The 12,684-nt window shown below is 39.5% G+C and overlaps 1 protein-coding gene across 5 annotated transcripts in view; it reads right to left on the reverse strand.

The window, feature by feature from the left end:
* ACOX3 (acyl-CoA oxidase 3, pristanoyl) overlaps nucleotides 1-12,684 on the reverse strand; it is a 31,515-nt gene that overhangs the window by 18,739 nt on the left and 92 nt on the right. Inside the window, exons 1-7 of one of the 5 annotated variants that reach the window (XR_006020630.1) lie at nucleotides 12,408-12,681; nucleotides 10,282-10,460; nucleotides 8,602-8,835; nucleotides 7,514-7,585; nucleotides 6,685-6,774; nucleotides 6,068-6,211; nucleotides 5,131-5,219 (exon numbers count right to left, since the gene is read on the reverse strand). Coding sequence is in view for 4 of the 5 variants with exons in the window: in XM_042053868.1 (XP_041909802.1) it covers nucleotides 5,131-5,219; nucleotides 6,068-6,211; nucleotides 6,685-6,774; nucleotides 7,514-7,585; nucleotides 8,602-8,835; nucleotides 10,282-10,449 (797 nt within the window). In the remaining variant the exon portion in view is untranslated. Of the gene's footprint in view, nucleotides 1-5,130; nucleotides 5,220-6,067; nucleotides 6,212-6,684; nucleotides 6,775-7,513; nucleotides 7,586-8,601; nucleotides 8,836-10,281; nucleotides 10,461-12,407; nucleotides 12,682-12,684 lie in introns of those variants that run through there. The other 4 variants (XM_042053868.1, XM_042053866.1, XM_042053867.1 and 1 more) reach the window with 4 other exon arrangements.

Raw genomic sequence — 12,684 nt, forward strand, 5'->3', positions numbered from 1 at the left:
GACCCCTGAGAACAACACAGACACCAAGAAGTGGTGGTCAGGCCCCGAGGTTTAATGCCTCACTCTGTAGTTAGGGTGAGAGCCCATAATCCCCCAGTTCAGTTATCTGCATACTTTTGTATGGTTGGTGAATGTTTTCCCCTTTCTATTTTATATATAATTCTATATATATTTCTTTCCCTTAATTTAATATGTATAAGTTCTAGAAAGTTCTGTTGTATTCAACACTCCATTGCCTCCTTCCCCAAGTCCCTCCTTGGTGTTATTTCCATTGGTTCCCTCAGCCTAAACCCCACCTCCTGTTAAGTATTCCATTGGCTGTATCCCTTATCCCTGCATTTCCTATCCCCACTATAAAGTCCCTGGACACGTGCAGATCCTTGGCTCTCTGTCTCCTTCCCCCCGTTGTTTCACAGGAATAAACCTTCTTCTCCTATACGGAGAGTCCCCTCTCTCTGCTTCTTTGCCTCCGCCTGCGTGCTCTCACAGTCCGCTCAAGGGACGGCTCCCTGGGGTGAGGAGCACCTCCCCTCTGATCCTTTTGTGTGTGCCGCCCTAAATCAGAGGCTGCGTGGCTAGACCTCCGGGCTTCTCTTCGAGCCAGCATGTGTGGATATTATAGACTAAAGTATTGATGGTATATTCAGATCATGTAAATATAGGCACAAGCATTTTTAACATTAATTTTTCTTCTACAGCCACTTCATTGGTATTGCTATTGCAATTGTTTGTGACTTAGAGGCTGTAAGTCAATAAAAAATATTAAACAAGCCTAAGCTGGTTTATTTGGGAAGCAGGACCAATTTTTACACTTGATTTCTTACATCTCTGCTCTTTTTCCTGTACTGAAACAGCCACTCCTAAGGCCTTGCAGTGAACCAGACCTGACAAATTATCTGACTGAAGACAGCTAAAATTGGTGGGGTTAGTTTCAGGTAGTTCCAGTTCCCTAGCTGAGTCCCCTACACAGCTACATAAATGTTCATCAGAGCAGAAAGGAAAAGACAGTGTGGGAGTAGAAGCAAATAACCAAAGAAGCTGATATGAATATTATCTTCACTGAACTACTGTTTCAGATTGAAAGATGAAGCTCCAAAGACTATTTAGGCTTCAACTGTGTATTGTAACTCCTATCTTCCCAGTGAAATAACTTAAACAGTTGCAAGATCTAAATGACAGGGAAGAGGATGAATAGTACAAGACAAAAAGGACTAGACTTTCATTTCTTCTGCCCTTAAACTAGCAGTAGCAGAATCATAGTGTAATTGGCAGTGATACTGATAGTAACAAAGAAACAAACTATGAATTAACCATTTAAAGCAATTTGTAAAGGCTTGGAAGTCATGTGATGTATGCCATCTTTGCCAATATACAAGAGATTGTAGTGAGGGCTTTCTGAGCCTGCAATCTCTTTCCAGAGGGGATTCTTTTACACAATTTATTGCTTGTCTCTCCAATAAATCCCCTTTACCCATTTCTTCTTGGGCGTTTTTTTTCAGTATCCAGAAAAGTGAATCTGGCCTCACTGATTGCTAGAGAACATGCTGAACATCTTAGTGTGTTGTATGTGCGCAAAGATTGACCACATTTTAATTGTAAATGAGAGGCTGTTAAACAGCTAATAAACCCCATCAGTTTTCCCAAACCCACCATTATCATTAGATGCAGCTAATTCATCCTCCAGAAAGACCCTTTAATCCCCTACAAAGACTTAAGGTAAAGTGACAGCTTTATTGTTCTAGTTCTTCCCTTACCATAGGTTTTATCTGCTCTACAAACTATATACATGTTATCAGTGGACAGAGCTGAACAAGCTCATAACATGTTTTACAAAGAGAGGCATGGTAAGCACCACTTCAGAAATATAATTATATCTGATTTTCACTCTTCCCATGCTGATTCAGTTGGGCATCATTTTCATCTCTGGAGAGGGGAAAGCAGGAATTTGCTGCTAGTTAAAAAGGGACAGGAAATTGGTTCACCACCAATTCAGTGCCAAACATTTACTGATGTGCACTGAAGTAACAGGTAATGGGTAATTTTGGCAATGTTCCATTAGCCAAGGTACAGCTCCTCCCAGAAAACCCCAACCAAAAAACCCCCACACCAAAGGAAAGAAACAGAAATGCACATCAACACTTAGCCCTGCTCTTGCTTTATGTGTATGTCACCCCCCTGCCCCCACTCCTTACACCTGCCTTCCATTTTATTGAAAAGCCCCTGAAATCCCAAATACTCAGGGATTTTTTCAGTAGTTTTTTTTCCCTCAGCTACTACCATTCTGGGTCCTCAGTGAACAGCATATTTCAAAGACTGCCAGAGCACTAGCAACAGGGGGACATTTTAGTATTATAAAATAAAGACTGAAGCATTTGCACCCCCTGGTGGCAGTCTGATTTAATTTTGGTAACAAAACACAAAACCAGTCTAAATTCTCCATAAGAAAAAACAGAGTTCTATTTTACCCCTTTATGCAATGATTACACAAATTGTTGTAAATTTCCTAGGGAAAGGAAAATATTTTAAAATATTTTACAGTGATTTTGTCTTTTTTTCTTTTTTCTTCCTTCTCTAACTAAAAAAATTACACTCTGCATTAGCAGGAAACCAGCTTTCAGCCAAACAACCCAAGAGATTAATTGTTTTTAAAAGCCAGAATGGACAACTACTATCAAACACTCTGTTTTCTTACATAGCATAAAACAATAGCATTTTCCAAGGAGGCTCTGGAATTTCTTCCCCATGACCTTCATTAGTGTTCAGGAAATTAACTCTCTGTATCCATACTGAAAATTATTAGCATAAATCTCTTGAAGCAGAGGAACAAAATCAAACATCTCTGTAAGAGATCTCAGACTCCGATCCTCACTGTGACCACATATCCTGAGTGTAGCTACATGGAAATAGACCTGATTTACTAAGTGTTCATGGTAGTTGAACCAGACTTCACACACACATTCAAAAAAACCTGGCAATGCATCCAGTAGAAACTAATACTTGTAGTCACAGCATAAGGGAAGGTTTTCTCCTCTCCACATACAAGTCCATGCTTCCTCTGGGATAAACTAGGATGTAAGATTGCTAAATGGCCAAGGAGAACACCTTGACATGGCAGTATCTGGGGAAATATCTCTCTGTGGATCCTGGCATTTTGCAGATCATGCAACCAAGAGTTCCTTTTCTAGGGTGGCATGGCTTGTTGTCTCTGCAAACAAATGCAGAACTTCCTCTCTAGTCCCCATCCAGACCTTTGTGTACCTCTGAGAGCCAACATCTACAAGCCCTGACACTTCTGACATCTCAGTGTGAGCAGGAAGGTTACAGAACAAAACTTGGTTCCCTGGTTCGTGAGAAAAATGTTGGCCTGCCTCTAACCTTAGACTTCTCCAAAAAAAAATGAGCTGAGGTAGTTCAGGAACACAGGCCCCTGGAGTTCTTAGCTAAATGAAGGGTATCTATTGGTAACCTTGGGCTCCCTCACCCTTCTGCCTTAATCTGCAAGAGCTGTCTTAAGGTTTCTAACACACAGACTGTCTTGATGCATACTTAAGAGATCTAGATCCATGACTGGGGCTCTTTGGGCACTACTGTTTGAACACAATAATAATTTTTTAAAAACAACATATACAAAGTAAACAGAAATGCCCTATGACTGCTTTAAATGACACATGATGTCAACTAAGATAAGGGACTCCATCTGACATTAAGGTAGGAAGTCACTGGTATCTCATTTGCACTGTATTTTATGGATTATAATTTCAAATTATTCAGTTATTACCAACATTTTAAGAAATACTTTATTTTTCCCCAGTAGATAATAGAGAAATGGATCTAAAATTATGTACATTTTAAAGTCACATAACAAGCAGACTCTTCTTTCCTGAGTTGCACGTAAAACTGTGTTTCAATATAAGAATGAACAGCAGAATTTGAACACTTCTACAGAAGTATGACGTTGAATAACATTTAGATCACTCAGGCCCATGCTGCTGTGCCATCTGGTGGCTACTAGTCTGTAATGCATAAGCAAGAAAAACTACCCACCAAACCTTAAACATCCCTCTTTTCAAAGTCTTTCTCACAGTTTTCCCCTATGAATTAATTTTGGGTTGTTTTGGTTTTTTTACATTTATTTTTTTGGTGTCTTCAGAAAACAGAGAATCAGTGGTAATGAACTACATAACCATAAAATTCCTACAATCTTCTGGAAAGATGGTCAAAGCCATTATATTTGAAACCAGGATACTTTAAGATGTCTATACTGTATTTACTGCAATGACATATTTTGAAGGACAATACACTATCTGTAACAAACTGAATCAATAGAAAGAAGTAAATTTGAGGCATAAAGAATGAAATCCTTGTTTACCATTTTAAGTTTCTGTCTTTATACAGAGCTACATAAGTAATACAACAGTTTAAATAATTATTACATAATGATGTTTTAATGCATAAATCTACCTCTGTTTCCTCTCTGTATCTCCTCCCTATCAGACACCTTTGGATAGTAAAGTAGACACAGTAAGGCCACTGGAGTCCATGACTAAGAAATGGAGCCAGCTTCTTTTTTATTTCAACTGAACATACATAATATGGAATAAAATAACTAGCCTTCTCTTTCTTGTCTGTAGTCTAGAAATCCCATGGTTTAAACAAGATACATGGTTTCTCTCTTGGGTCTCACTAATCTTACATCTTTACTAAAAATAAAGCTTGTCTGTGGACCACCACTACCCTTCCTGTGGGCTAGAAATCAACAGAGAAAATAATTAAAGGCTTACACCCAGATGGGTGCAGAGGTTGATAAAGTTCTTTACTGAGAACTTAATGCATTTTTTTTCCATTATTATTGTTGCAGAGTCTATAACTGCAAGACTGTCTGGGGATATTCACAGAATACCAGGAGCACTTCACATTTTAAAAAGTGAGGAAGGCTGAAAGACTGTTTATTCAGATAGAAAATACTGAAATCCAAGATCTTTCAGTCTGGGGTTTTTTTAGAAATATCAAAAATTTAAAATCACTAGTGAACACTTCAGGAATAAAGACAGAACTGATACAGGGGGATCTTTGCACCATTACATTTTGAATGTAATTAGAATATTTTCTCTTTCAAATGTATTGACTTACCCATTATCCAACCCATTCTGCCCAAGTTTCTTTCCTATGTCACCTACCATCACACCTGGCAGTGGTAGGAGAGTTTTTGTATCTCGAATCTGTAGAGAAGTGAAACACAACATTCCAGTAGTGGAACAATGTAAGTTATTGGCTGAATTTTTCAAAGGTTGAAAATATTCCCATCTTGTACCCATTATTAATGATAAAGAGATGTCTCTGTTTCTTTCAAGCACATAATCCTGGATATAACTTGTACTTATGCATCCTCTCATTCAGGACATAGATGCTTTAATGAAAATCCCATTGGAAGATGACACTAATCACATCACTGTGTTAAATATCCCTTAACACTGATGACTGCTCTCATCAGATTAGCACTGAAACCTCTTCAGGCGTACACAGACACAGCAGGAACCAATGGAATTTTTATGTAAAAATCAGCTTTGAGATATTCCCTGATTCTGTAATAAACTCTGTTCAGTCTGCAACTAGTTCATTTTACTATGTACAAGTTTTCTATTGCACTGACATATTTTATGATGCCTTTAATCTTCTAAAATGATTTCTGTGGTAGAAGTTTGCAGATTTCATGCAGATCAGCCTGCAGCATTGGCAGACATAAATCATCTTAAGCCCCATGCAAGACTTTCAGGACTTCATATAAACTAGATGAGTTCTAACTAAGTACCGCGATAATCTGGAGACTTTTCAGCTCTTTTGTATTTTGAGAAATTTTGCAGAAAACTGACAGTATAAAACTAGCTCTACAACCTTCACAAAATCAGTGACCATTTAAAAAAAGTACACTGGTTACAACTGCAATGAACTGTGAAAGCATTAAATAAGGAATCTGCTGGTCGGGTATAAATAACAGCATAATGAAGTTTTTAATTTGAACCTACTCCTCCCCAAAAGAAAAAAAGGATTAGCAATATTTCCACTCTACCTGTACAATAAAGGAATGTAATCCTTGGCACTGTCCATCAGGAGTATAGAGCTGGGCATACAAAACGGCATGAGTAGCATGTTTCCCCATATTACCAACCCAGAACTTTGCAGCTTCAAAGTCAGGTGTATTGATGACAAATTCCTGTAGCCAGGAAAGAAAAAGAAAATTATATAAATAATAAAAATCAGGTCACAGCTTTTCTTTTTCATTACCCTAGTAATGTTTTGAAAACATTCATTAACTGCCAGGATTTTATTCTGTACTGCATTCTAACACCTGAGATCTCTCTTACTGTGTTCAACTTTGGAGAGAACACATGTAGTAAGGAAAAAATTTCAGAGTTCAAAAATCTCATTACTTCATTTACCACTGTAAAGCCTGAAACTCAGCTTTTTTAACTGCTCATTTAAGCAGTTAAAAAAAAAAAAATAAAGCAGACTAATGGATTGGGAAGCATTTCCTAGATCTTAGGTTAAACTGAGCTGTGAGTTCAAGTAAAGAACTGAGAGGGCTGTTTCAACTGTGAGAGCTGAAGCCTAGGCAGGGACCAACTCCTTCTTACACAGTTTTGTATGTAAAGGAAGCCTGGTTGACAGTGTGCATTAAGGACTGACCTGAGTGCTAGGATCAAACGTGGCCGTAGTCCGTATGCCTTTGGTGTTAGTTCCATGGCTGAGTTCAGTCAGAGCAAAACATCCAAAAATCTAAATAAGGAGATACACTGCACAGTTCAAGACCACTTTCTGACATTAATTAAAACTGCAAGACTTTCAAATGATTGCAAATGCAGCTATTGGAAAGTAAATTGGCAAAAAAAACCCCCAAAACAGGAAGTGATAAAGAGCAACAAAAGAAGCACAAAGCTCAGTTGAGGTGCACTCAGAATACTTATCTTGCAAAATCAAAGAGGGTCTGGGCAGCCAGTGAATGCTGCTCACATGGCCTAGAGAGGAGAAACTGTTTAGAATTGGCACCTTCTATATCAGGCAGGCTGCACTTATTCTGCAGAGTACTTGGTCCTGAGTCTCCACTGAACTCCAATGTGGTGTTTCTTCGCATTAAGACATTATTATTTCCCATTTTATAGCATTAGAATGGAATTTTTATGGCAACACATCAAGGTTAAGAGTATCCTAGTAGGATACTCTTAAATGACTCTGGACAGAGCTTAAACTGGTGTAGTGCCATCTATATTGCCTTTTGGGAAAAGTTCCTAAATCTTGTCTGTATGTTAACTTGGACAGCTTAAAGCATATCCAGGAAGTAGTTTATGAGCTAGCAGTGAGGACAGCCAGAGCTCAGTGCTTGAATCTGCTCCATGGTCTTTTCTTTTGCCATTTAGAAGTACCTAGGTATGTAAAGAGATCAGAAATAACACAAAAGTGCAAATAGTGATGCAGTTCTGGTAGTGTCCATTTCTCACAAATTATTAGAAAAAATTACCTCCATGCTATAAATTTGTTTCACAATGTGTGCAAACCTCTTAGAAGCACTTATAACTGGTCCTGCAAATACCTGTAAAAACAGAATTATGAATGAAATCAGTGTCCTGTGATGAAAAGCACAAATTGCACATGATTTTTAATAGTGATGTCCATGATTTTTAATAGTGATGTCCAGTAAACAGACCAGGGAAAGTGGGCTGCACAGTAAACTATCATTAGACTGTGGCTGGGGGAGGTAAGTCAGGATTTGATCTTGTCAAGGCCCCTTTACAGATGACTGAACTTGTCCCAGCTCTAACCTGCTCAAGACTTCATTGCAAATGCTTAAAAATACTTTCCACTTGTCCTTAGTGATGTTCCCTTGAGCAAAGGAAAACTTAAAGGCTATTTTAGTTCATTTTACTGCAAATGGATTGGGAACTGAAGGTAGCTGCTTCAGGATCAAACAAGAATGCTGATTTGGAAGCTACCTTCAGTTTTCCTACAAGGATATTCACACAGCAAAACTCTTACTTCCTAGATGCTCCCCAGCCATGTGAATAGTAACAATTAATTAATTCAACAGATATTATTTGACCAGCTATGCTGAGTATTCTTTGTGAGAGACCCATCTGGGAAGCAACTGAATAACAGAATACAGCCACTGATGTGAGAAATTTTATACTGGTTTCCATTCCTTCTGGATTCTGCCCTTAATTAAGACACTGGGGCTTAGGCAGGTAAGTTTCTGATACCTGCAAATCTTTAGCAAATACACAGCCACCAACAACCAAGTTCTTGAGCTGCTACTGCCCTAGAGAGGAGGCAGAGGAATAGACAAAAGACATCAAAATTTTTCTGTGTATCTGTCTGTACTGTTTCACCTTTACTTTCCAGGTGAGATTCCAGTGGAGACAGGGGTTTAACAACAAAGATTACTCACAGCTCTCTGATTCTTCTAAACAGTTAAAACTTAGTTCCATTTTTGGAAAGAAAGGATGAGGAAAATATCTACTTTTAATAAAATATGCATAAAGCAACAGAATTATGGTATTAGAAGTTACTTAAATTCAAACACTACCACTATAGCCCTTGAACTGTACTTACAACACAATGTAAGGCAAGCTGGAGAGATGGAGACCAATCATACATTCCTATACAGAGAATCATAATAAAACTCCTTAATGGGTTCTCTATGATCTCTTGCTGAGTAAGAAATTCATACTCAAAGAGCCTTTTACAGCGCAGGAATGTCAGCTCCTGATATTTCTCCCGGCACAAATCTTCTCCAGGATGATGTGCAAAGAGAGGATCATTTTCCAGAGCAGAGAAGATTCTGTTCTTGAAGGGGAAAAACTGACATGAGAACGTTAACCTAAAAGCATTAACAAAAACAGTTAACTTTCTTCCAGAGCAACACTGGGTCTCAAACTACAATTGTTTGCTGGAAGGTATAAACTTATAAAGCAAAAATTTCAGAGAATTAGAAAATATATTTAATGGTCTGTCATTATATATACAACTCATGCAGCTAAATTTTATGAAATCTCCTTCACCATGAAGTGATTCCCTGATTCAGTCTGAATGTACGAGAACAGTATGGTAAAACTTAACTTGCTTCCTATAGCAGCTTCATTATCTCAATATATGAAGCTATAGCCAGAATCTAATAGGCAAAAGTCCCTCAGTCTGAGGATAAAGGTAAAAATTCAGGGGTCACATTCAGTTAGAAATATGCCATGACGGTAAAGCTATTAAGCTACCACAACTACTCTGTTCCCAGATGAAAGTAAAAAAAGGCTCCATTTAATGGAACCATCATATGCAGCCCTTCAATGTGGGGATGTGCATCTTTTAATGTTTTAATTTGGATCCTTTTAGTATTAGATAATATATTATGGCATTTTTTTATCTCAGAGCTGTGTCTTCAAGATATCCACATCTTGTCTTTCACGTGAGAAGGAAGAAACCCAGACTTCCTGTGCTTTCCTTTGAAAGGCAGTCATTCCCTCTCTGTGTAAACAACACTACATGCCCACACAGCTTTGAAATTCCTTCAGACACAGAGCACTTGTGGTTTCTTCTGTGCTCTAACACACACCAGTCAGATGCAGAACCAGGCCTTTTTGATTTCTCTGATCTACCTGCCAGGATTTTTATAATTATGGTGAAGATTCAAGATTAGCTTAAATCCATGTACATCTACACCACCTTCAGAAAACTAGTTCCTTCTCCTCCTACACCTCCAAGTCATGCATTTCCACACCATCTCTTGTGCTGCAGTTAATCTCTTCTCTTGGTAGGGTTAGCTTTCAGTGAGGTACACATGCTCATCTCCAACTGCGGTGCCACATAAGCATTAACACAAGCACAGAAGATTGTAGGAAGTTAGGTCAAAGTAAGACAGAAATACTGTTTGACAGTGGCTTGAACTTAGCTCCCCTTAAGTGCCTTGCAAGACCATGGGGTGTATGATTTAATGCAAACAGTAAAGAAATAAGGTAGAATGTAGTTCTTTCTCAGTTTGAAATGAACACTCAAGCTCTGAAATGCACCACCTGCTGGTCTCCCCTGTACTGATGTTCAGTAATTAAATGAGTCTTATGAGACAGCAGAGTAGATTGCTTAAAAGTTCAGGTCTGTTCTGAAAATTGGCTGTGCAAATCAAATTTCTTCATGCTCCATATTTACAGAGTATTATTAACCATACTCCCTTTAAAAAAACCATACTTACTTCCACAGATATCTCCACAATTAAAACATGCTTACAATTCTTGCAAAGTTTACCTTCAGCTGGATGATATCTTCACCATCTATGAACACTGCCATCTCCTTCCAGTTGAAGGAAGCTTTCTTACGATATCTGGAAAGCGAGCCTTTAGGGAAATCTGGTAGCAAGCTATCCCATAAATTTTGGTGGCTAGTCATTTCTTTCTGATTCAGTGTGGATGCCATTGTTAGCTAAACTGAAGCAAACAAAAAAAGATAAAACACAAACTGAAGCACCACAGATGTCTGCTTTTTAATAATAAAAATAAATTTAAAGAGTCATTAATTAAATCCATGGACTTGTTTAAATGTATGAGTACAGAAGTGCAGAGCCAACTAAAAGCTTGCTCTTCCGTTTGTCTAATTCAAGTGGTTGGATACAAAGTAAGAAAAAACGTGTTTGATCCAATGTAAATGAATTACATGGCCGCTGTTATTAAAATATGAACTAAATATGAAACAGGGACACCACAGGTTATCACCATATCATGTAATAAGAAAGGGAGAGATAAAAGACTCCAGCAAGAAAATACCACGTCTTAAGCAACAAGCGGAGTAAGGTCCCATGAAGCCTGCTGGCAACTTGTGTGCATCTAGGGGTCAGGCAAGAGCACTACAAAACCGCACAGACCCTGCAGGATTTCCTTGTCAGTAGGTACAAATACACTGGTTCAGGAGAGAAGGAGAATCTTGCTTTTCATTAGAACCCGGCCCGAAGAAGTAGAAGCTGGTGTTGGAGGGCCCTCTGCTGCTCACGGCACACCCAGCGATCCCTGCCCACACACAGACGGCAGGAATCTCTGCTATGCTTGGAAGGTGCAAAAACCATCGGGCAGGGCGGTAGAATCTGGCCACGATTCAACACGACTGGCTGAAAGAAGCAACTCAAAGGTGTAGGTAGGACATCCTGGCCCAGGGCTGACCAGGTGCTCAGTATAGACTTTGAATATAATGAAGTACAGAAACTACTACTTCAGCAGTCTGCTTTTACCACCCTTTTTTCTTTCCCCCTCATCAGCTTGATGTATCTCCTTGATACCTCTCTTTTCTTTAAACCTTATCCTTTTATGGAGGTCATCCTCTAGTTCTGAACAGTACAAACATAGTAGAAATGAACAGTAGGACAGTATTTCTGCATGTGACTTCCAAATCAGTTCTAGGAAGATGCAGCTCCAGTACTGAGCAACAAGTTTGGAAAGAGAGAGGAAAAAAAAAAGACATTGAGGAAGTGTTTCAACCTCCAGCCAAATAAATATATACTACACTTCTAACTGGAAAATAGGTAAATCAAGCAGCAGTTGGAGGCTTTATACTCATAAAAGAGAAAAAAATTACATTGTAATATTGCATCTAACTTTATTTACATTGCAAATCAGTGATATTACCCAAATGAGGAAACCTAAGAGTTCATAGAAAAAGCATTCTGTGCTTAAAATACATTACAAATTCTCTGACTTCGTGTAATGTTTTAATATGATTTGGCTCCAAGTCAACAGTTTCAAATCTAATAAAGACATCAAAACAGGTAGTAACAATAGGAGATAACAACGGGCTCCCCTAAAGAATAACTTCAGTGTTAATTTCAGCCTTGCTCTGGAATTTTGAAACGTGTGTGAAGGTGGCAGTAAAAACCACATTATTTTCAATTTGCGAAGAACTGCTGCAGTTTCACTGCGAAATGTTGAGTTGGAAACCCTTTTTTCCGTGGAAAGTGCTCCTGGTAGTAATTCAAATTCATACCCGGACACCAAAACCGGGTCACAAATCACGAGGGCAAAGGTCAGTTTGCAGGGTACTATCATCAATTATCTTGCGTAACAATGACACAGCTCAGACACTCGGTACCCGTCAAGAATAATGATACCGTGCCTTTATGCTGCCAGATGACATAAACCAGTGTTTTGGTTTATTCCATGTTCTAGCGGTTCTGCATTTCCGAGCAATCTGCTGCTGGCAGTCGCCCAGAGCAGGACAGCCCCGGGCAGGGCAAAGGCAGGGGACGAAGCGCTTCTGCAGGAGCCCTGTGAGGGCTCATCGCACGACCGCTGTTCGAGCGGCCCAAATTCATGGCGGGGCCTCGCTTCTGCTCAGACAGGGCAAAACCAGATTACATAATGTACTGTTATTTGCTAAAAAAAGTGTACCGAGACGTCTCCCTGATGGGCCGGGCTGACTGTCAGCCAGCCGTCCCGCTGTAGAGTTTGCCCTCAGGAGGCGTTTTCACGCTGCTGCTCCGCACCCGCTGTCGCAGCGGCACAGACCTTCCCCAAACAGAGCTGCACATCCGCTGACGACCCTCCAGCCTCACCCCCTGCTGGGAGCTGGCGGCTCCCCGTGTTTTCAGCCGCAGGACAGCACCGCAGCGGTCTCTTGCGGCACTTGGGGCCTCAGAGCCGCAGACCGGGCCGAGAGGACCCAGTA

This window comes from Corvus kubaryi, unplaced genomic scaffold, assembly GCF_017639235.1.
Source record: "Corvus kubaryi isolate FWS band 111438036 unplaced genomic scaffold, C.kubaryi_AGA036_p1.0 split1-131, whole genome shotgun sequence".
Taxonomy (NCBI): Eukaryota; Metazoa; Chordata; class Aves; order Passeriformes; family Corvidae; genus Corvus; species Corvus kubaryi.